Source organism: Eurosta solidaginis, chromosome 2, assembly GCF_040869045.1.
Source record: "Eurosta solidaginis isolate ZX-2024a chromosome 2, ASM4086904v1, whole genome shotgun sequence".
NCBI lineage: Eukaryota > Metazoa > Arthropoda > Insecta > Diptera > Tephritidae > Eurosta > Eurosta solidaginis.
The window spans coordinates 259,120,968-259,144,576 of record NC_090320.1 but is presented as its reverse complement, the minus strand read 5'-3'; the positions used below and the strand labels follow the sequence as shown (position 1 = coordinate 259,144,576).

The 23,609-nt window shown below is 40.6% G+C and overlaps 2 protein-coding genes across 3 annotated transcripts; one reads left to right on the top strand and one right to left on the bottom strand.

Moving 5' to 3' along the window:
• The first annotated feature begins 3,308 nt into the window (after positions 1-3,308).
• Ir21a (Ionotropic receptor 21a) lies at positions 3,309-9,231 on the top strand. Its single transcript, XM_067767741.1, has 6 exons — positions 3,309-3,575; positions 4,510-4,844; positions 4,904-5,065; positions 5,126-5,508; positions 5,801-5,993; positions 6,058-9,231. The coding sequence occupies exons 1-6, from the start codon at positions 3,417-3,419 to the stop codon at positions 7,127-7,129; spliced, it is 2,304 nt and encodes a 767-aa protein (XP_067623842.1). The 5' UTR covers positions 3,309-3,416; the 3' UTR covers positions 7,130-9,231.
• Creld (Cysteine rich with EGF like domains) lies at positions 7,160-21,286 on the bottom strand. Of its 2 annotated transcripts, none has more exons than XM_067767743.1 (5): positions 20,962-21,286; positions 20,591-20,909; positions 12,057-12,245; positions 11,760-11,996; positions 7,160-10,061 (listed from the first exon to the last, which is right to left on the bottom strand). In XM_067767743.1, exons 1-5 carry the CDS (start codon positions 21,127-21,129, stop codon positions 9,994-9,996), a joined length of 981 nt encoding a protein of 326 aa, XP_067623844.1. In that variant the 5' UTR covers positions 21,130-21,286; the 3' UTR covers positions 7,160-9,993. The 2 variants fall into 2 exon arrangements, with proteins under 2 accessions (XP_067623844.1, XP_067623843.1); XM_067767742.1 differs by lacking the exon at positions 7,160-10,061 and adding an exon at positions 11,224-11,541.
• Positions 21,287-23,609: the final 2,323 nt, after the last annotated feature.

Sequence of the window (23,609 nt, the reverse complement as noted above, 5' to 3'; positions counted from 1 at the left end):
GTTTATTTATTTTCTTTTTAAGTAACACTGCATCTTCAGGTCCTTTCTTATCCCAACAGAGCAGTTGGTGTTATTTAACGTTTTTGGGATAACCTTTTCAGAGAAGTTATATTCAGGAGAATAACAGCACCATACTGCGCTGCGAGAAGTTGCTATGAGATTGACAAGGATCTGGTTCTTTGCTCTTTTCGAGAGTCTTCTTCGAGGTTGGCCTTTTCGTGATGCAGATAGCATGTTGTCAGATCTGTAACAATGCTTCCTAAGCCCAATCAACTCGTTGGCAGAAACTGTGCAGACTAGGCCTATCTGTCGTTCTTTGTATCATGGTAAAGCTTTCTATTCTGTTACATAATTTGGCCCTGAAGGCAGCATCTTTACTTTTCGAGAAAGTGCTCCATCCCCAAGGCCACTTTTCTCCCTTTTTGTTAAGGCGGCAGCTTTTTTGACAGATAACCTAACGATTTCTATCAAAAAAGTTAACGTCAGCCTTAAACGGAGATGATTACAACTGTCTAAATTTACAAGTTGCTCCTTCAAGCGCGATAGAATCTGAATGAGAAATATTCCCCCACTGCTCACTCACATCACTCTCCCTCCGGCAATTTCTCCCAGAGACCCAGAAAGACGAGTGTTGAATTCATCAAATGGATGTTGCGTGAGCAACTTTTCGCCGTTAAGCTTTCCTTGAATTCCTAATATCACACACTTCACTGCACAGAGGCGTATCAGATTTTGCAGCCACAAGATGGTAGGCCCATTCGTTATTGTGGTCCCTGATAGTGTGAATATTAAGAACGTTAAAGCTTTGCCTACAAGTATCCGGTTATCTTGTAATGCTTATCTTGATATCGTGTACCTGCAGATACCTATTTCACATTCAATACCGAGGGCTTGCAAGGTAATAAATCTTTGCTGATGGTACTACAACTGATCCTAGTTATCATATTTTACTACGCTTGCTGAGCAATGGTAGTCGGACAAGCCATGTTTTTAATAGAAGCAACGATTGGATACACTTTTTTCCCCAAATTAAGTAAGTATTAGAAGGTGTAGTAGGCCCTCCAAAGGCTGCGAACGTCTACACTAAATTTTTACTTACTATCTGTGTATTCAGTCCTTTTTTCGCAGTATTTAATACCAAAGGCTTGGATTCTCGACGAATCAGCTTCTGCCTAGTAAAAAAATTTTATATTTTTATTTTGCCTTGTCCTAGGCTTGACCCCAGGACCTTCGGTGTGATAGGCGAGCACGTTTCCAACACATCACGGCGGCCGCTTCGTATGTTCCTCCGAAAATCCAAGTAACCCGACCCCGAAATACTTAAGCCTAGTTTTCGCAAAAGCTGGATAGTGAGGCAATGGTGGGTCTCGATGAGTCCACGTCTTCATCTGCTATGCTGCAGCAGGAAGAGTTATCCTCTATGTTAAGGCGAGCTACGTGGACTTCCATCGAACAGTGACCCATTAAAAGTCCGAGTCTTTAGGTTGACCTCTTGTCATTCATTATCGTCGACAAAGATCTCGCATCCCTGTAAAACGTAGTGTATGTCCAGCGTTTGCCAAACTGACTCATGGTTCACCTAGAGAAAGGGATCGCAGGTGGCCAACGGAGCTACGAGTTCCCTACAGCCATCTATATTCGATTCACTTGTGCAAATGTGGGCTAGTAGATCAGCATAGCAGTTGCCAGAGATGCTTTTATTGTCCAGGGCACATATAATCTTAATGGAAAAATAATATCATATACAATCGCATGCGAAGCACTCCCAGACAACACTCGCTTGCACCATAGATAAACTCAAGGCTGTAATATCCGCTTGTAATCTGTGTCGACGCTAACCGCTAACCAATAGAGGACTGTAAGCAGCATCTCTTGTCATGGCAGCTTCCGCTTGGATGACACTACATTGATCAAGCAGCTTCAGCTTGCAGCTTACATCGAACGACGTACAGAAAACATCGCCCACAAACCATACCGACCAAATTTGACCTATAATGAAATAATTGGCATCGGCCTGAATCTTATTAGAGGTTTATCGCATCTTGTACTTTTTTTATACAGCATGACGATGTATGTCTGTCGAATTTTTCCAATTCGCCTGACTCGGGTTTCTATGGCCACAGCTTCTTTACCTTATGGAGAAGAAATTCAGTGGTCTGAAAGCGACGCCACATCATACACCAATTTACTGAAGATGCACCGTTTGTAAGTGGGATATCGACCTTCCTCCAGTACTTGAAACTTATTCGAACTGTAGAATGTAAATGTGAAATCAGTATCAGCATTTCAGATATCTGATCAAATTTAGGGACACTACCTCTTTGTTACCTTGACCTAGAGCAACTCACGAGTGCCGCTATTAAGCGTATCCCACAATTGCCCTATCGCGCTACAATCATAATCAGATATTAGAACTCAATTATATGCAGGTGTTGTCGAAAACGAATGTGAATCTATTGGACAAATCACAAACAACAATGGGAATATCGCACGAATATAAAGGTGATGACCCATTGCGTGCTGCACCGTTAACTGTAGGTACTCAAGTGCAGCAGCAGCAAACAACGAAAACTATAAATATTTCAAAAAACCTACAAGGACTAATAAATAACACGTTAACCTAATTCATTGATATTAACAATATAAAAAAAAAATACTTTAGAATGAAGATAAAAATCACCAAACTCGTTGTTCAAGAGCGACAGAAGCGAATAATCAGTCAACAAGGTGTCAACAAAAAGCGCATTGACATGGTCATTGACGGACGACGACTTAATTGGTTGCAGCTCATCGTACGTGTAGGTATCGCGCTAATATTGTGCTTACAAACTGCAGTCGTGGTGAATTGTGAAGTTTCATTTGCGACTGACGAAGCGGATCGCATTAGCTGTGTTAGTTCAAACTTGATAAACCGTTATAAACTAAATACTCAACTTTATCGTCATTGCGAATATAGTCAAGGCAATTCGCAAACTACCGAACTTCAACGTAGATTAAGCCGAGATGTTAAACCAATATTTCGTGGTAATCCCAAGCCACATAGTGAGGTATTGGCGAACAAGTTTCATATGGATGTCCGGAATGGTGAACAAACTAATTCATTGGTGAAGCTCATTAACAAAATCGCCAGCGAATATTTGCAAAAATGTCCACCCGTCATTTATTATGATAGTTTTGTGGAGAAATCGGAGGCTATGATATTGGAGCTCCTTTTTAAGGCACGTTATTACACATTTTTACTGCGAGGTCAGAACTAAATATTCGGCTCATTTCAAATTAATCTCTCATTTCAGACATTTCCCATCACCTACTATCATGGCGAGATCAATGAACACTATGAAGCAAAAAATCCGCGTTTAAAACGTCGCATAGATAGTCATTGCAAAAGTTATATACTCTTCTTATCGGATCCACAAATGACAAGTGAAATAATTGGCGCACAAATTGAAAGTCGCGTTGTATTAATCGCACGTTCGACACAGTGGAAGCTAAGAGATTTTTTGGCTTCGAAAGCTTCTTCGAATATTGTGAATTTGCTGGTTATTGGCGAGTCTCTAACTGATGGTCCCACAAAGGTATGTTTTTCGTAGCGATTCAGCTTAACTTAATATTGAACGGAAGGTTTGTTTGTAATTCTGTTGTTCTCCTATAACTTTGAAAAGTGTTGTCGATATTGATAATGCTTTAGTTAATTTAGCTACTAACTAATCCGAATGTCTCTGGAAAAATTAGATACAACCACGTCGAACCTTGTTGGTGTACTATACTTTTTGCTAGGAATATGAGTAATTAAATTTGGTTGCACCGCCGAGCAAGAGTTCCTAGTAGGACATTCTACGTCCACGTTCATGCACTCTGGACATTGTGGGTAAAATAGGGTAATCTGCGACACTTTGGATCGTGGCAAAAGGGTATTCATGGTGAAACCATGCCGACTTACTCGGCTCGCTGAGATTTACAGTGTCTGTTTACGATGAAGTTCGGTGGGCTACACCGACTGTGAGATATTCATAAATGTTGGGCGTGACAGACGACCTCGACAAATGGACTAATAATTTTGCATTTACTTACGGGGTTCAGATCGTTGAAGCCAATAAAAAACTTTTAAAATATTTTACCAATCCCATTCCAAACAAATCCAACCACATCGATAGCAAAATTCCTCCCAACCTGTGTTATAACCTGGCGCGATATGCTTTCAGATACTCTAAACTTGTCTCCGCAAATTAGCAGGACCTAGACATTTTGTGCGGAGTCCGTGCCATCTGCATAGCAAATTAATACTTGCTGAAAGCTTTCCTTAACTAAAATCCTGCCCACACTGTCCAGAGAAGAGCCTGTTAAAACATTGTTTTAAAATATATTGACATTACTTATCCTGGGGCTTGAATCTTATACCTTCGGCATAGTAAGCGCAAACACCAGCTTAATATCTTTGCAACCGTGTATTTCATACCCCGCGCTAAATCAATACTTTGAAGTATTTTAATTTTGCAATATCTTCCACAGGATCGTCCATACGTACTCTATACTCACAAACTCTACACCGATGGTTTGGGCTCAAATACACCAGTGGTACTAACAAGTTGGATTCGAGGCGCACTATCACGTCCACATATAAATCTATTTCCGAAAAAGTTTGCAGAGGGTTTTGCTGGGCATAGGTTTCAGGTAACAGCTGTCAATCAGCCACCTTTCATATTCCGTATACAAACACTCTCCAGTGGCGGTTCAACAAGTACGAACTGGGATGGTGTCGAATATCGTTTACTCAGTTTGATCGCTGCCAAGCTTAACTTTTCTATTGAATTAATGGAGCCACCGAAACGGCTGGGTAGTAGGAGGTAAGAAAAGCATATCTGGGTTCTTTTTTGCCTACTCTTCAAATAGTTTTATTTTTTAGCCTAATTGATGACGCTCAATATCAAATAGTTAAAGGCGAAGCTGATATCGGTTTGTGTGGCCTTTATATTACCGAACAGCGTATTACAGAAACGGATATGTCTATGAGCCATTCACGTGATTGTGCGAGTTTTATTACGCTTGCATCGAAAGCCTTACCCAAGTGCGTACTGCCATTAAAAAGGTTCGACATATCATAAAAATATATATTTCTTTCTTCCAGATACCGCGCTATTATGGGTCCATTTCAATGGCCAGTTTGGGTTTGTATTGTCGTCGTTTATATGGGCGCTATATTTCCAATTGCGTATAGCGATCGGTTGACTTTACGCCATTTAATCGATAATTGGGGTGAAATGGAAAATATGTTTTGGTATGTATTTGGAATGTTTACAAACAGTTTGACCTTTTCGGGAGAGTATTCATGGACAACCACACAGAAAACATCTACGCGTTTACTAATTGGCGCATATTGGTTGTTCACAATAATTATAACGTCATGTTATACAGGTTCGATTATTGCATTTGTGACGCTTCCAGCTTTTCCCAGTACAGTAGATTCGGTGAATGACTTGTTAGGCCTTTTCTTTCGTGTTGGCACATTGGGTAAGTTGTGTGCTTATTATAATGGCTGCTGAATATCTCTAGGTTCTTTATTATGTATAAAAATTAATATTCCACTTCTGATTTATGTATTTCTTTATTAATGTATTACGTATGTAATTATTTATGTATTTCTTACCGTTTGGAGGACCTGGGCTTAAGTCCGAGTGTATTTCTGCAATAAAAAGCTTGTCAGCGTTAATTTAAAAAAAACATAATTAAAAATTAGCATGCAGCAAATTAGAAGAGAAGCCTTCTCTTATTATTACTATGTACATATTTATAAACTTCTCAGACAACGGCGGTTGGGAGACTTGGTTCCAAAATTCTACTCATGTGCCCACAGCCAAGCTGTACAAGAAAATGGAATTCGTTGCCAATCTAGAGGAGGGCATAGGTAATGTTACACAAAGTTTTTTCTGGAATTATGCATTCTTAGGATCGGCGTCCCAATTGGAGTTCATGGTACAAAAAAATTTTACCGATGAGTAAGTTCCAACACCTTATTGTGTCAAACTGCCTTATACCTCTACTCTTTCTCAATAAACTTAGCAACATTTCAAAACGTTCTGCTCTTCACCTCAGCGAAGAATGCTTCGCACTATTTCAAGTTGGATTTCTCTATCCTCAGCATTCCGTATATAAACGTAAAATCGATTCCATGATATTACTTGCCCAACAGAGCGGCCTTATGAATAAAATACTCAATGAAGTGCGTTGGACTATGCAACGTACTGCAAGCGGTAGACTCTTACAAGCGAGCTCATCGAATGTTTTACGTGAGCGCATACAAGAAGAGCGACAGCTCACGACCGCCGATACCGAAGGTATGTTTCTACTGATGGGTATTGGTTATTTAGCGGGTGCTGTTGCTCTCGTCTCGGAAATTGTTGGAGGTATAACAAATAAATGTCGTCAAATCATTCGTCGCTCCAGAAAATCTGCATCAAGTGCATGGTCATCAAGAGTTAATTCGGCAGCTGTAGGAGGAGAGCGCACAGCATCTGCCCAATTGGTTCATGACAAGCATAAGGATGCACACAAGGCGCAAAAAGATTTTGAAGCAAAACAAAACTACGGCATACGTAAATTTAATTTAACAAAGAAAACATTAAAAGAGTTTTACGGTACTTATTACAAACCAGAACCGGACTATGTGCTAAAGGATGGTAAATTATTAATTGAAACAGAGGAGACGTTGTCAGCTAGTTCAGCAGATGGGCATTCACGTGATTCTAGTGCGGATATACCAGCAATAGTGTTCCCAAATCTACAATGCAGAAAGAAGGCGATGCTTGTAGCTGAGGTTGATGTAGAGCGTGAAAAGAAGGAAGCGTTGGATCGCTTAGCAGCAGAGGCGGAAGAATCCCTAGCTGATTTGGATGAATGTCTCAAAATGCAGAAGAGTAGTGATAATGGTGTGGGTGGTGAGAATGCTGTTAGTATTGATGATGGTAGTGAGCACAGCAAAAAACATGAAAATGATATTGCGGATGAATATGAATTATTTGGTAGTTTAATTGTGCCAGATGGACCAATGGCTTTAAAACTTGATGATTTGAATATGTTCAATGATGCAGCTGCTGCCATAAGAGATGTCGATAATGAGCTGAGAGATGAGTAGAAGCGGAAAAAATCTAAACTAGTTGATGAATTCCTTGGAAAATTAACGTTTATTTCACTATTTTGCACATGCATATATATAAAATGACAGTTACTGTCATATACACATATTAATATTTCATATTATAATTATTATTTAGCTTATAGATTTAAGTGCGCTTGAATAAACATGCATACATTTCAAAGTACAGTTCCCACAGAAAATTTTTCACAATATGTTTGTTGAGTGACATTTCTAGAGCTAATTGGCAAAATTATATTTTTTATGCCAAACAAAGGCGAATTCAGTATCAGGTGTTGTTGTTCCATCAACAGATTGTTTCCTCTTGATTATTTTGCATACAACGCCTTGTACAACAATTTGCCAGTTAATCGAAATCAATGGAAATTTTCTTTTGACTTGACATTCTTCTGCGCGGCGAATTGGCTGAATTCGTTTTGCCATCACTTTGTATAGATTCGCCTTCGGCCAAACCAAGACAAGTTTTTAATGAATTCGCCTTGTACAAAAATTAAGGTTACAAATAAATTCGAATTCAAACCCGGTTCGCCGTAGCGCAGAAAGTGAATTCAATGACAAACTTGCTTTATTTTGTTTTTTTGAGATCCCGAGTTTCTGTACTTTGCTAGAAAACCCGCAAGAAGTTGAGTTCACCTTGTACTGAATTCGCCTCGTCTCAAACTTTGTCAAAAATAAAAAAAAAATTTACAGTCGCGAAATTCAATACACCAAAATAGGAAATTACACAAAAATTAATTTGTATGTACTAAGCAAGGCGAATTCCGTAGAGGTGGTGTTATCCCAAAAGCTGATTGCTTCTTCTTGATAATTTTCCATACAAAGCCTTGTACAACAAAATGTCAGTTAATCGAAATCTATGAAAATTTTCTTTTGACTTGACATTCTTCTGCACGGCGAATTGGTTGAATTCGCTTTGCCACCACCTGGTACGGATTCGCCTTGGTACTAAGGCTATCTATACAAGGTGGCAGCAAAACGAGTTCACACCTAATTCGCTGTGCAATAGAAATCGAAAGAAAATTGCAAGAGCAAGCACCCAGCTGTTGGGGTGCCAAGGCGAATTCAGCATAGGGTCGTGTTATCCCATCAGCTGATTGCTTATTCTTGCAACTTTCCTGGCAAATGCTGGTACAATACGATATCAGTAACCCGAAATCGGTGCTAATTTTCTTTGCATTTGTTATTTTTTGTGTACGGCAAATTGCGTTGAACTCGTTATGCTAAGGCGAATCCACACCAGGTGGTGGTTAAGCGAATTCAAGCAATTCGTCGTGCAGAAAATTTTCACTGATTTCTATTAACTGACGAATTGTAGTACAAGACGTTGTATGGAAAATAATCAAGCAGAAGCAATCAGCTGTCTCGATAACAACACCTGGTACTGAATTCGCCTTGCTATCAACTTTTATGGGTTCGCCTTGCGGCATACCATCACCTTGTACTGAATTTGCCCTGGTGTGTACGAAAAGTTCGACAAACATGATTCAGGATATTTTTTATAATTTCGGGCAAAATTTTTCTGTGAAGTATGTATATTTGTAAATTAATTGTGTGCATTCTCTCACGTTTGCAATTCATTATTATTAATCATATTCAAAACGCTTTAAATAATGTAGATCTACTTATGCATCTTGGTTTGGATTGTTATGTGCATATGAAAATTCCTCGAATACATATATGTAATATTGCTGCTACAGGCTAGGAACACTCACTAACATCAGAGTGCCTATATATTGCTGTTTTTTTTTTTTTTTGTCAAGGCGAATCTATACTAGGTGGCGGAAAAGCGAATTCAACCAATTCGCCGTGCGGAAGAATGTCAAGTGAAAAGAAAATTTTCATCGATTTCGATTAACTGACATGTTGTAGTGCAAGGCGCTGTATGGAAAATTTTCAAGAAGAAGCAATCAGCTGACGGGATAACACCACCTGTAATGAATTCGCCTTGGTTTTTGTATTCAAAAATCGAATGTACCTAAATTTTAATTTTTCTCATCACACTTATGTATGCTGCTACAATAGCAAACATTTTTTAGGTTGCCTTATTTTGATTTCGAATTCAAAACTCATTGGGAGCATTTCCCCATAGAGCCTACGATTTCTCGAAGATGTTCGAGAAGATTTTTCGCGAGTCTCGCCTTCTCGCGAGATTCCCGAATCTCGAACTACTCGTAAGGTTCGCGAGATTCTCGAATCTCGAATTACTCGTAAGGCTCGCGAGCTTTTCGACATTCAACTTAATCGATTCATTGCCTGTTTAATATAGAGCTTACGATTTCTGCTGGAGAACAAGCCAAAATGTCCGCAAAACCACAAGTAAAAAAACCCGAAATGTATAGAATATTGGCAATGCAGCGACTGAAATGAAAGTCGAGAAGATCGCGAGTATTACGAGTAATTCGAGATTCGAGAATCTCGCGAGCTTTACGAGTAATTCGAGATTCGAGAATCTCGCGAGCCTTACGAGTATTTCGAGATTCGAGAATCTCGCGAGAAGCCCTGTTCTTGGTTTCTCGTTGAAAAATAAAATACTGCGAGAATGTCGAGAAACTCGCGAGATTTACGTTTACTTTGAGACACGAGAATCTCGCGAGGAGTCGAGGTCTCGATTTCTCGGGTCTCCAAAATCTCGCTTGTGTTCGAGAAGAAATCGTAAGCTCTATTTTCTATTTGCAATATAGGATTTTTACATACATATATGCTCGAATATCTATGAAGCACATTTATAAAATTAAATTTTTTTAAATTACAAAATTTCAGCTTACTGTATGTATGTCATTTAACTTATTAACATTAAAAATATATATATTTAAATAAAGTTACTACTAAATGAAAACAAAAAGTTACAGTTCGGTCTTAGCCTCACTACTTTGGGTTTCACTCTCCTTAACATCGTCATGTGCGTTTTCGTCTGCAAAACGAATGAAAATATTGGGTAGGTAAAAACTGTTGGAAAACAAATTTCGAGTTAATAAATCAATCAAAATCGGAAATGCCTCTTAAAGCCCCTAAGCCGTGCAAACCTTGTAAGCGTTTATAAAAAATTATTATTTACAAGGTTTCCACGGTTACGAGGTAGTTGAGAGCCGAAATAACACTTCTAAAATATGAAAACTATCGATTACTGGAAAAGGTAAAGAATCAACTAAATATTCGTATCTGTTATGGATTGAAAACGCCGTATCTCAGAATTTTTTTTCCTATATCACCTAAAAATTTTAAAATGTTCTTTAAACATACTTAACTATGCGGTGTACGAAAATATGCTGAGATAGAGTCCTCGAAACAGGATCCTAATAGAGTCATCGCTTCAAACACCTATAGACTTTGATCCAGAAATTCATAACAGGCACCCTTATCATTTCAAGCGTAATAGAATTTTACTTCTTAGCAATAGGTTAATCGCTTTTTGTGAAGTTTTGAGTTCAGGGCATACATAGTGTAAACAAGCCTTTCTTCATTACTACCTGGAGTATCCGCCTCCCCAGCGGGTTAGGGGGTCAGAATATACCCGCGGTAGGTATGCCTGTCGTAAGAGGCGACTAAAATACCAGATTCAAGGGGCTGTGTTGCGCAACCCTTTCAGGTTGCCAGCGCAATATATAGCTTCTCCAAACCCAATTGTCAACCTCACCTATCCGCGGCGAATCCTGTTTTACTAACAGACGAGGCTCTGGCGACCCCATGCTCCTCATGGAACTTGGGGGTGGGAAGTAAGGAATGGCCTGAAGGTTTAATGTGACCATATAAATCGTTCCCGAGATGGTCGGGCTAGCACCTTAATAATGCTGTGTTAGCGGAGCGTACCGGATTTGTACCCGGCAAAGGACCATCACATCGATAACACTCCCCAAAGCCTTCGGGGAGTAACCTTATCGCTACAACAACAACAGCAACAACCTGGAGTAAAGTAGTAATAAACGAATTTTTAAAGAACTACTGGCGTATTTACATATGCCAGTAGGTATTTCATTTAAATATGCATTACATAAATTTCATCATTATACAATACAGTTTTTAACTTTTAATTTCTCTAAACATCGAACATATTTATTCACAGAATAAATAGAAAATTTTACTTTTAATACTTTTGCACTTGATGCATACGTTTACAGTTACTTTTTGTGCATTTATTTAATTGTTTTATTATAGGGATTTCATAATTAAATCTTCTAATTGTTTTTTATCAAATTGCGGTTTAGCTGCTCCAGAAGCTGCTGATGAACTGAGCCAATATTCAGATGCGGCTATGTAAATGGCAACAGCTGCACCCACAATATAAGCGATGTGTGTTGAACTTTGAAAAATAACACAAGTGGCTATACATAGACCAAAATACGTAAGTAAACGTGTGAAGTTAACGTATTGTTCACGTTGTTCAGATGATTCATCTGTTTGTTTTTATACGTTGAATGTTGTATGTTTTCAACATAGTATTTAGAAGAAGTGTGTTACATTGTATTTGGCAGCGATAGTTCGAAAAATAGAAATACAGAAATATATATTAGATTGGTTTGTGTTAAAGCATAGACTTGCCTTTTAAAATATTTAATATATGGCTTTGTTTATTTAAATAACGAAGATTTCAATATCTAATATGCTCACTCACCTTGACATTTTCCATCTTTAAGCGCATAACCAGCCGCACATTTTTTACACATATCCGGTCCATCACCATCACAGCCCTCACATGAGCGATCACATTCCAAACAGGTATAACTACCGTCATCATTTACACAAAATTGATTGGGACGACATGGGCGGTTTTGCACAAGACATTCATTTACATCCGTACAGCCTACGGGATCGGTGCCCATAATCCATCCATCTTTACAGCTAAGACAAGCTGACGGAAATATGGAATATGTTAATATAAAAGTTATGCAACTAAATTCCAGCGTCATACCTTTGGGTCCTGCTCCAGTACAACCATCTTCACCACACGACTTATGGCATGCGGAGCAGAGCATCTTTTCGCCATCATTATAGGCTTCATAATAATTTACAGCGCACTTTTTACAATTATCGCCAGTGTAACCAGCATCACAGGCACATTTTCCGTTGCCTTTGCGTGTACCGGAGCCTTTACATTTGCCTAGAAGAAAATTTTGTTAGAAACGTTTTTTAGTAGTGTTATGTTATTGAGATTTTTACGGAACGAAGGTCCCTTAACCTTCGGCGAGTGCTTTTGCTGTTACAAAAACAAAATTTCGATACAATCGAATCAAATCGTTCGCGCAACTATATTTCTAGAACGAGAAGTTTTGGGTACCCAAAAACGCCGGCTTGATATCCTCTAAAGGGCTGTCACCTCAGCAACACTCTCCTAAACTTCCGCATAGAATTCTTGTTGTAAGAGGCGAATAAAACACAAATGAAAAGTTTGAGTGACTGCTTGCCATTCACCTATTGTTTTCGATAATCATGTAGTTACTCGTAATTAGGATACAATAAGCTAGACGCTCCTTCCGCCCATAAAATTGACATTGTCTTCAACCATATAACGCGCTATGTATATGGTCGAAGAAGTTTGACCCATATTTATACTTGGAGAACCCAGCTTCTGAGCTGTGAAATTCATAATTTTTTGAAGGCAAGGAGTTGCATTTTTCTCGTGTAGCTGATTTAAAAAAAAAGCCATCGTACCTATACGAAGAACTCATATCTCTTAGGTCTAACCGTTCCGACCTTCAACTTTGTGACATCTACAACACTGTTCTTCGTCAAAACCATACGCTCTTGGAACTCCATATCAGGTGCTACGAGAAACTCTATAAACCAAAGGAACTATCTACAAACTCTTTATAGCTATTTCTGAACTTAATCAACTTGATTTGGCCATCTCTTATTAATTTATGTATTATATCATTATTTCTTCTCTCCTCTGTTTTATAAGCACCTATTACAATTGCACTTAACAACAATCTCCGTAGTATAGTCGATAGCAATGCCGAGTAGGTCAGGGAAACAGACTCTTAGTCCCTACCACCTTTTGCACCGTTTGCCAGCACAGAATATATGTCTGCGTCATCCACCCAATGCAGCTCCTGCCTTGGACGGTGCCACTTTCCTAGATATTATGGTCTCCGCGATGGAAACCCCCCGACGGGCTCCATTGCGCCATTTGTCAGGCCGCAAATACAAACACACCAGGTACCCCAATGCTTACCCAGGGACGTCCAGTCCCAGGACCACAACAGCAATTACGTCCTAGCCTTTCACAACCCAGGCGTAGTACCCCGTCACTTACTCCTAGAGTGACGACGTCTCCCCTGGTGCACTTCAGAATTCTGCAGTTGAACTGTAATAGATTAACTGGGAAGATCACGGAGATAGTTGATTTCATGAAGCGGCGCAACATCCGCATCGCTACGATTCAAGAGACTGAACTCACAGCAAGATCTGCTATGCAGACCTGTCCACAGAAAAGATCGCGAGAGCGGAAATGGAGGCGGTCTCGCGTTTATCATACACCACTTACTGCAATATCATATATTTGATCCCGACATCGGCACGGCTTATCTGTCCAGTCAGGCGATACAAACCTAGAAATCATCAACATCTACATCCCTCCTGCCTCTTGCTGCCACAATGGATCCCGCCCTAATATTAGCACCTTACTCACTGGCCATAATCGCATTATCTTAGGCGATTTCAATGCCCATCACGACCTATGGCATTAAAACTTGCTGGCGGACAGCAGTTTGTTTGTTTGTTTGCTTTCTTTATTTTCTTATAAACATTTATAATTATACAGTATTCGCTTCCTAAGGCCGTCCGTTCTTTGTACCTGAGCGACTCGGGATTTTTCCCGACCAAGGACTGCCATTTCAGTGTAACCCCACTTAATTTGTTGGATCCCCCCCACAAATTGTCATCCTCCCAGCAGCTCCTTGCAGCGGGACTGCTCCATATTCTCTTGCTCAGGGAAGGTATCGAACCCAATCCGGGTCCGTCTCCTGACCCCGGTCCTGAGAAATGGTTTTGCTGCATCTGCCGGAAAAGAATCTTTTTAGGACGGTCATATTCTTGTCAGTGTGTCTCGTGTAAGGGGTGGTTGCATTGGACAGGTTGTTCCGGGCTAGACCCCAAAACCAGACGTCCACGTAACTTCTATAAATCTTTTGTGGCTCCTTGCTGTTCACGTCCTAGGACGTCCCGTAGTCTGCGCCTTAGCGCCCCCGCTACTTTCCAGCAGCCCCGTTGCTCAGCAAGCCACAACAAGTACCCGCTGTTGCTCGCGCCCTACGGCGCCACCAACTCACATGGCTGCTGCCACTCATACCTACAATCTCCGTAGTAGAGTTGGGAGGATTGCCGAGCATCAGCCCCTGCCCCCGTCTTCTTCCCCCTCTTTTCCGGCAGCAATTTTGTAGGTCACGGAAACAGACTCTTAGTCCCTACCTTCCTTTGCACCGTTTGCCAGCACAGAATATATACGTTTGCGACATCCGCCCAATGCAGCTCCTGCCATGGACGGTGCCACTTTCCTAGATGTTCTGGTCTCCGCGACGGCAACCCCCAGACGGATTTCATTGCGCCATGTTGCCAGGCCGCATACCCAAATACACCGGGTACCCCAATGCCTACCCAATGACGTCTAGTCCCAAGGCCTCAACAGCAATCGCGTTCTGGCCTTCCACATCCCAGGCGTAGTCACCCGTCACTTACTCCCAGAAAGACGACGTCTCCCCCTATGCACTTCAGAATTCTGCAGTTAAACTGTAATGGATTAACTGGGAAGATCACGGAGATAGTCGACTTCATGAAGCAGCACAACATCCGCATTGCTGCGATTCAAGAGACTAAACTCACAGCAATATCTGCATTGCAGACCTGTTCTGGGTATAATGTCCACAGAAAAGATCGCGAGAGCGGAAATGGAGGCGGCCTCGCGTTTATCATACACCACACTGTGCAACATCATATATTTGATCCCGACATCGACCGCAGAGACAGTGTCTTAGAACGTCAAGGATTATCTGTCCGGTCGGGCGATGCAAATCTAGAAATCATCAACATCTACATCCCTCCTGTCACCTGTTGCCCCAGTGGAAAACGCACTTTCATTAACTTTAAAAAAGGAAAGCGGGACGAATACAAATCCTTTACAGACAACCGCTTTGCTGCCCTCCCTATCCCAACTGATGCCCACCAAGGGGAGCGGCTTGCCGCAAGGTCATTGAATCCGCCTCGGCTCGTTTCATTCCCGCCGGTAGAATTCCCGAAATTCGGCCCCACTTCCCAGCAGAGGCCGCAAGGGTAGCGAGAGAACGTGACCTTATAAGACAGCTCGATCCCGGCGACCTCCACAAGCGGGCGAAATGGGAGGAGCAACTAAGCGGTTGTAACCTCTCTGCCGGTGTAGGTAAACTTTGCTTCACTGTAAAGTCCCTATCGAATCCGTCTAGGCACAATGACAAAGTTTCCATCGCCTCTGGCGACAAAGTACTGTCGGATACGAAAAAACACGCGAGCGCTTTCTGCCGACAATACATAATGAATTCTACGGTTGACCAAAAATAGACGGAGGGCCAACAGACGCGCACATAAACATAAGTTCAGCGCGTCACCAATTACCATCACCGCCAAAGAGGTTGAGGATGTCATCGGTCATGCTAAACCATCCAAAGCAGTGGGCCCAGACGGCATAGCCATGCCGATGCTTAAAAGTTTTGGGAAAGAGGGTTTCAAATATTTACCACATGTCTTCAATCTGTCTCTTTCCACCTTTGTCATACCCAGAAACCTGGGCATCCCAACAGACATCTGATTGATGAGCCAGCACCGCCTAGGGACTTAAGGAGTCATCTCCGTAAGCATTTTGAGGAAATACGGCACCTGAGAACTCAGCGGTATGAAGAAAAAAAAACACAAGCAGGTCCTTGGTGAAATCCACAAACAGGCGTCGGACCTTTATGCCGGGAATTGCCCGGCGAATCTAGTACTCAGGGAACAGTATCCAAAACTTGCGGAAGAAGAACGCATACTCTCCAGGGAAACGCGAGTCACTCTGGCTCAACTTCGTTCTGGATACTGTAACAGGTTAAACTCTTACATATCCAGAATCAACCCCGACATACAAAATGTATGCCCCGCTTGCAATGTGTCCCCACATGACACCAACCATCTCTTTAATTGTAATTTGGAACCAACGCCTCTAACATCCCTTTCATTATGGTCCACCCCTATCAAAGTTTCCTTGGACTCCCGTTAGAGGATATTGATGACAATTTGTGATCGGTCGCAGCTATTAGGTGGGGCGAAACATTGCTACAACAACAACAACAACATTATACAGTATTACAATCTAAGTTAATAATTAAATAAGAAAAGAGATAATGACATTAAATACTCATTTTATGAGCAGTGGAAATGCAATTTCTTCCATTCGGTATTCGCTTTTTTAAAATGCTTGGGGGCGCATTACAATAAAAAGGTACAATATATAAGATAAGCATGAGTAGAGAGATTCAATGATACAACTATTATAAATACAAACAATAATTAGAAATATAAAGTTATTTTTTTTTTACTATAAAAATACATCATATCTTAATAAACATCAAAGAATTATGAGATAGGACGCAACAGAATTTCTATCTCCTCATAATTGAAACCATGAAGCCACTTCTTCACTTCCCTCAGAAACGCTGGTAGGCTTCCAATAAGCTGTATCCCAGCAGGTAGTTTATTGTATAGTTTACACGAGACAATGGTGTAGAAGTTACGAAAAAGTGTGGTGCGAAATCTAGGAACCCTTACTACAGGCAGCAATGCCCTTCTTAGATTGTGGATGTTGTATATCGGACTTTGTGCATACCCGCTCCTTATACAAAAAATTTTTAGAACTTTATAATAGTATAAATGTCTCATGGGAAGAATATTCAGTGTTTTGAAAAAATCTATAGAATGCGTTAGACGACCAACGTTGCACATTCTTCTGATAAGACATTTTTGTAGAATTAAAAGCGAATGAATTTTACAAGCATAGGCACCACCCCAACAACTAACACCGTATTGTAATTTTGAGTGGAATAGTCCATAATAAACCATAGCCAAAACCCTATTTAGCGCAATCTTTTTAAATTATAAAAAGAGCGTACGGCTAACAACATATAAACCTTCATAGCAGATATATGCGATGACCAACTAAAATTTTGGTCAATTATAACTCCTAAATATTTGAAATTTGAGACAACTTCGATCTTAAAGCATTTACTGACACATTTTATTGCCTCGTTAAAACTGAGTGTAGAGCTATGTTGAGAACAATTATTAACGCACAATTTGTGTCTCTTGCAATTGGAAGCATGAAAGATAATATCGTTCCTTGTTGGTTCCTTTCCACATAAGTTAAAATATATTATCTTTGTTTTCTGCACAATAAACAGAGACGCCCCGACTCGTCTGGTAGGAAGCTGTCTCAGTTCACCAGATATATCAATCGTGAGCGCAGGATTCATAAACTGCGTCAACTGGCAGCCGTTGGTAACATTGGCATCCGACCACCTACCAATACTTATTTCGCTCGATCGTACCGCCGACTTCATCGTCACCGATAAACGCACTTTCATAAACTTAAAAAAAGGAAAGTGGGATGAATACAAATCCTTTACAGACAGCCGCTTTGCTGCCCTCCCTATCCCGACTGATGCTCGTCAAGGGGAGAATGCTTTCCGGAAGGTTATTGAATCCGCCTCGACTCGCTTTATTCCCGCCGGAAGAATTCCCGAAATTCGGCCTTATTTTCCGGCGGAGGCCGCAAATTTAGCGAGAGAACGTGACCTTATAAGACAGCTCGATCCCGGCGACCCCAAATAAGAGATATAAACCAACGCATCAGATTGCTTGTGGATGAACACAAGCGGGCGAAATGGGAGGAGCATCTAAGTCGCTGTAACCTCTCTGCCGGTGTAGGTAAGATTTGGTCCACCATAAAGTCCCTATCGAATCCGTCCAAGCACAACGACAAAATTTCCATCGCCTTTGGCGATAAAGTGCTGGGTTGTGGGATTCACCGTGTAGCGCAATATATAGTTTCTCCACCGGCGAATCCCGTTTCACTAACAGACGAGGCTCTGGCGACCCCAAGCACCTCATGGAACTTGGGGGTGGGGAGGTATGGATGGCCTGAAAGTTTAATGTGGTCGGGCTAGTACCTTAATGGTGCTGTGTTACCGGAGCGCACCGGATCTGTGTCCGGCAAAGAACCATCACATCGATAACACTCCCCAAATCCTTCGGGGAGTAACCTTATGGCTACAACAACATAAAGTGCTGTCGGATGCGAAAAAATGCGCGAGCGCTTTTTGCCGACAATTTATAATGCATTCTACGGTTGACAAAGTTAGACGGAGGGCCAACAGACACGCACATAAACATAAATTCAGCGCGTACCCAATTACCATCACCGCCAAAGAGGTTGAGGATGCCATCGGTCAAGCTAAACCATCTAAAGCAGTGGGCCCAAACGGCATAGCTTAAAAGCCTAAAAAAAGAGGGGTTCAAATATTTAGCGCATGGCTTCAACCTGTCTCTTTCCACCTTCGTCATTCCCGAAAAATGGAAAATGGCCAAGGTGGTCCCGCTACTAAAGCCTGGGAAACCAGCTAACATAGCAGAGTCATATCGCCCGATATCTCTCCTATCGCTAGTAGCCAAGACGCTCGAAGCCAATTTGATCCCCTATTTCGAAGCAATTTTGCAACTAGCCGGTCATCAGCATAGCTTTAGAAAACTTCATAGCACAACCACCGCGTTAAATGCCATTAGCACCCAGATAAATTGCAGTTTAAATCAAAATTCCGACCATAGAACAGTACTCGTTTCGCTAGAGCTATCAAAAGCTTTTGATACGGTCAATCATGGCACGTTACTGCAAGACCTGGAAGGGTCTACCCTTCCCCCATGCACCGCAAATTATCTGGGTGGCCGGCAGATATCGGTGCAATTTAGAAACGAAACATAAAAACCAGGAAAAATTAAACAAGGGGTGCCACAGGGTGGTGTCCTATCACCAGTTTTGTTTAACTTCTACATATCAAAACTACCTTCGCCACCAGAAGGAGTTACTATCACTTCCTACGCCGATGTCTGCACAATAATGGCCACAGGTCCAGGCCAACAGATAGATTAGCTTTGTAACAAAATAAACGGCTATCTCCCTGAACTCTCCAGTTTTTTCACCTCGCGAAACCTGACATCATCACCGACTAAATCATCGGCGACCTTATTTACAGCATGGACGTCCCAAATGTGACCATTTTGAACATCCACGTCAATGGTACTACGCTACCGACTGTCTTACACCCCAAAATCTTGGGTGTGACGTTCTATCAAGATCTACATTTTGGTGAGCCGCAATTGTACCGAAAATCTAGAGCCGTAATAAAATCCTCAAATCTCTTGTTGGTAGCACTTGGGGAAAAGATAAATAAACGCTCTTACAAAGCAATTGGCCAGCCGATTACATGCTACGCGTGCCCGATATGGTCGCCAAGCCTAAAGACTACTCACTGGAAGAAGCTACAGGCCTACCAAAATACCGCTCTTAGAACCGCCATGGTTTATCTTCTTATGTACCCAGAACACCATCTACATAATGAGGCGAGAATACTCCCCATCAGGGAGAGAAATGAAATGCTAACCAAACAGTTCCTGTTGAATACCCAGAAACCTGGGCATCCCAAACAGACATCTGATTGATTGATAGACCAACACCGCCCAGGGGCTTAAGGAGTCATCTCCGTAAGCATAATGAGAAAATACGGCACTTGAGAACACAACCGTATGAAGCCAAAAAACACAAGCAGGTCCTCAGTGAACTCCACAAACAGGTGTCGTACCTCTGTCAGGAATTTCCCGGTGAATCCTGTACCCACCGAACAATACCCTAAACTTACAGAAGAAGAACGCACACTCCTTAGGAAAATGCGAGTCACTCTAGTTCAACTTCGAACTGGATACTGTAACAGGTTAAACTCTTACCTATCCATAATCAACCCCGACATACAAAATGTATGCCTTGCTTGCAATGTGTCACCACATGACACCAACCATCTAATCAATGGTAATGTGGAACCAACGCCTTTAACACCCCTCTCACTATGGTAGACCCCAGTTGAAACAGCAAGTTTCCTTGGACTACCGTTAGACGATATTGATGACATGGATGGGGCGAAGCACTGCTACAACAACAATAACATGAGAGGTTTCTCTCCCTTCAAGCTTTACAGAGTATTTTTCGCTACTCTGACAACAGAAGACAAAGCTCTGACAATACAAGTTGCTTAAGGAAGGAGATGACGACACAGGTTCGACGTGATCATATCACACGGTTCAGTTGACGAACCATACCGAGTATCACTTGAGCTACCCTTCTCAAACTCTTCATCCACAGATATCTTCACTTATATAACTTTTTAGAAACCCACTTACCATTTCCATTGCAATCTGTGCAAACCTTACACTCTGGTCCGTAATGACCATCCGGACAGCATACTTGCAATTTTTCAATACAAAGCCAGGCATGCAAATCCGGTGATTCGCTTTGTTTATGGAAAAACCATTCTTCTAATAAATCCTCTTGATCATTGGCCATAGTATGACATTGATCCTGGCCACGAGTTACGTCGTTACACAATTTTTCTTGTATCTCCACCAAACGTACTTCACTAGTTTTATACGTTCGCAGTTTTTCTTCTTCCCAAGCGGCATCACCACCAGCATGTTTGCCGCGGCTCGTTTTATCCAAACCCTAAAAAGTAATGAATGTTTATTCGGTTATAAATTTGAAAAAATGTACTTACAAACTTAAAAGATTGTACAAGCACTGTACACGATTTGCAAGGTGGCAATTTTGCCGACTTTTCCTTCAATTCCTCAGGGGATTTATTAAATCCTTCGAGTGCATTGCAATTTGCGTACAAAAGGGCGAACACACAAACAAAATTTAGTAGAGCACAGATGTATGACATTTTATTTTATAAAGAGTGGTTTGGTATAAAAAAATTAGTAGCGAGGTGCGCCGGTTGGCCGAGAAGCTTTTTCTTCAAAACGTTTACGTGGATTTTGCTTATCACCAAAAAGTAAATACTTCAGAAATCCATTGTGTGAGCTTATCGGTTTTGCTGCCAGCTGTTTTGTTGACGAACACAGGGTTGCAGTTATGTAGGAACTTTTGAAAAATCCAAGTTTATATACCCAGCATTAGATAGAACGAAATAAGAAATACCTAGCTAAAATTTAAGCTACTTTTTCTAAGGCCCCTATTATGAGCATTATTCGATCTTCGCTGACTATCGAATATCGACAATCGAATTTGAAGTCTCTGTCGAAATTTTCGTTGTGTATCTAATTTTCGATCGAATAGAAATTTGTTGTCGACGCTGTATCGAATAGAAAAAGAATTGTTTAAAATGTAAGTTTTTGTATTTATATTCTCCTTTTTTACGACCTAGTAGTAATTTTAAACTATTTGAATTAATTTTATATAGGTCCAAGGTCGTGAGTACAAAACAACAGCTGGAAATACTGGTTTAATTATGGCACAAAATCCCCGTATAGCAAAAGAAACTTGTACATTATAGAAATGCAACTTTGCTTGATGCAGCTCAGCCTCCTCGTAATTCAATTTTACCCATCTTTCACAAATAAAATTTCCACCTCTGATAGTACCACAGACACAGTCGGCCGGTTAAGTCCGATTGCCATAGATGAATGGATTTGCAACTCTTTGTTTCGAGAGAGCGCTGTCAAAATGAGCATTTTTTTATAACATTTATCAATGACGCCACTCCAAACAAAAATGAATAGATCTGAAAATGGGGATTTTTGACATACAATTCGGCGATTACAATTTCAATCATTTAATAAAATGATAGTCGTAAAATATTTATTTCCTTAAAGTTATTTTACAATAATACGACTAGTTAGAGTTAAATATAAACAAATCTAAGTAAACTTTACATTTCGATTAAATTAATTAGTCAAATATTGTAACGCATTTAACTCGCAGTGAAAACCATATATTCTTTTGAAATTTCAGTAAATCGGACCTATGATATAATAGTTAACATTATTTAATGGATAGGGCTTATCCTACATGTCTGGGGTTCCAGGTTCTGTGATCAAACTGGACTGGTTGCATCGGGAGTTCATATTTACAAAACCTATTTTTAGTGATAACTTTTGAATGGGAAATAATATTTACCCTCCGCCTTCGAACTAATAATACTTACGCTAAAACAAGTATTTTTATCCTTTTTCCCATAATTTTTGAACGCTATTCTACAGTTGTAGGTCAAACTAAAGTTAACCAAAATTTTTGGCACGTTTTTCTTTTTGGCTGGCACATTTTTTGTTCTGGTACCCGCTTCAGCTGGCGCGAGGGATTTATCTGTGATTGTTGCCAGCAACAACTAGAAGATAAATTCCTCGTGAGAGCGTAAGCAAAAGATTCGTATCAATCTAATCTATGCCGATTGCATTTCCGTTTCCAATGATCAGTTGGTAGGACCCCTGAGCACAAAATCGGAGAACTGTTGCCAATTTTAGAATATTAGGAATAGACTTGGCTCTTGTGCATTACTGCAACAGTTCATCTGTACTGGACAACAAGTCAATGGACGATTCTTTGGGCAGTCAGAAGTTTTGAATAAATCCATAAACAAAACTTATAATTTCAACAATTTAACAACTTATTTAGAAAGCTACACTTACGCGGTGGAATTCATTTTCACAGAATTTGAAGCATCCCTCACCCATCTTTTTCTTCTGGCTAGCTCCAGTAAGTTTTCATCTTCATCTGACGAATCATCAAACCACAATCGCGTTAGTCATACTTTTGTTTTTAATATTTGTATTTAATAACTAGTTCTACTTTTGTTTATTTATTTTATTTTATTTTTATTTATTTATTTACAGAGTATTGGAAATGTGCTATTGTGAACTTTTTAATTTATTGAAATTCACAATAACGCTTGCCTTCATCAAACGCGCGTCATAATACCGAATGAAAGTTCGTTCGATCAGCTCTTTCGACCACAGTCGAAGATCTATTGTGTCTCGTATTAGGGGCCTAAATGTCGCTGAGTGCGATTGAGTATAGCGACGTTCTCTTTATGGCTATAGTTCCGCCTACAAAATTGTATTGCCAGAAGACACTGCCACTTTGGTATTGGATCGAAATTCAACGAGTTCCATGCATTTCTATATATTCAAGCCGTCTGTGTATCACACATTTGTAAGGGAATCCTGCACTCCATATGGTATTTAATGCTCATTCACAAACATTTTTTTTAGAAAACTCGTATGTTGTTGTTGTAGCGATAAGGTTTCTCCTCGAATGCTTTGGGGAGTGTTATCGATGTTAATGTCCTTTACCGGATACAAATCCGGTACACTCCGGTAACACAGCACCATTAAGGTGCTAGCCCGACCATCTCGGGAACGATTC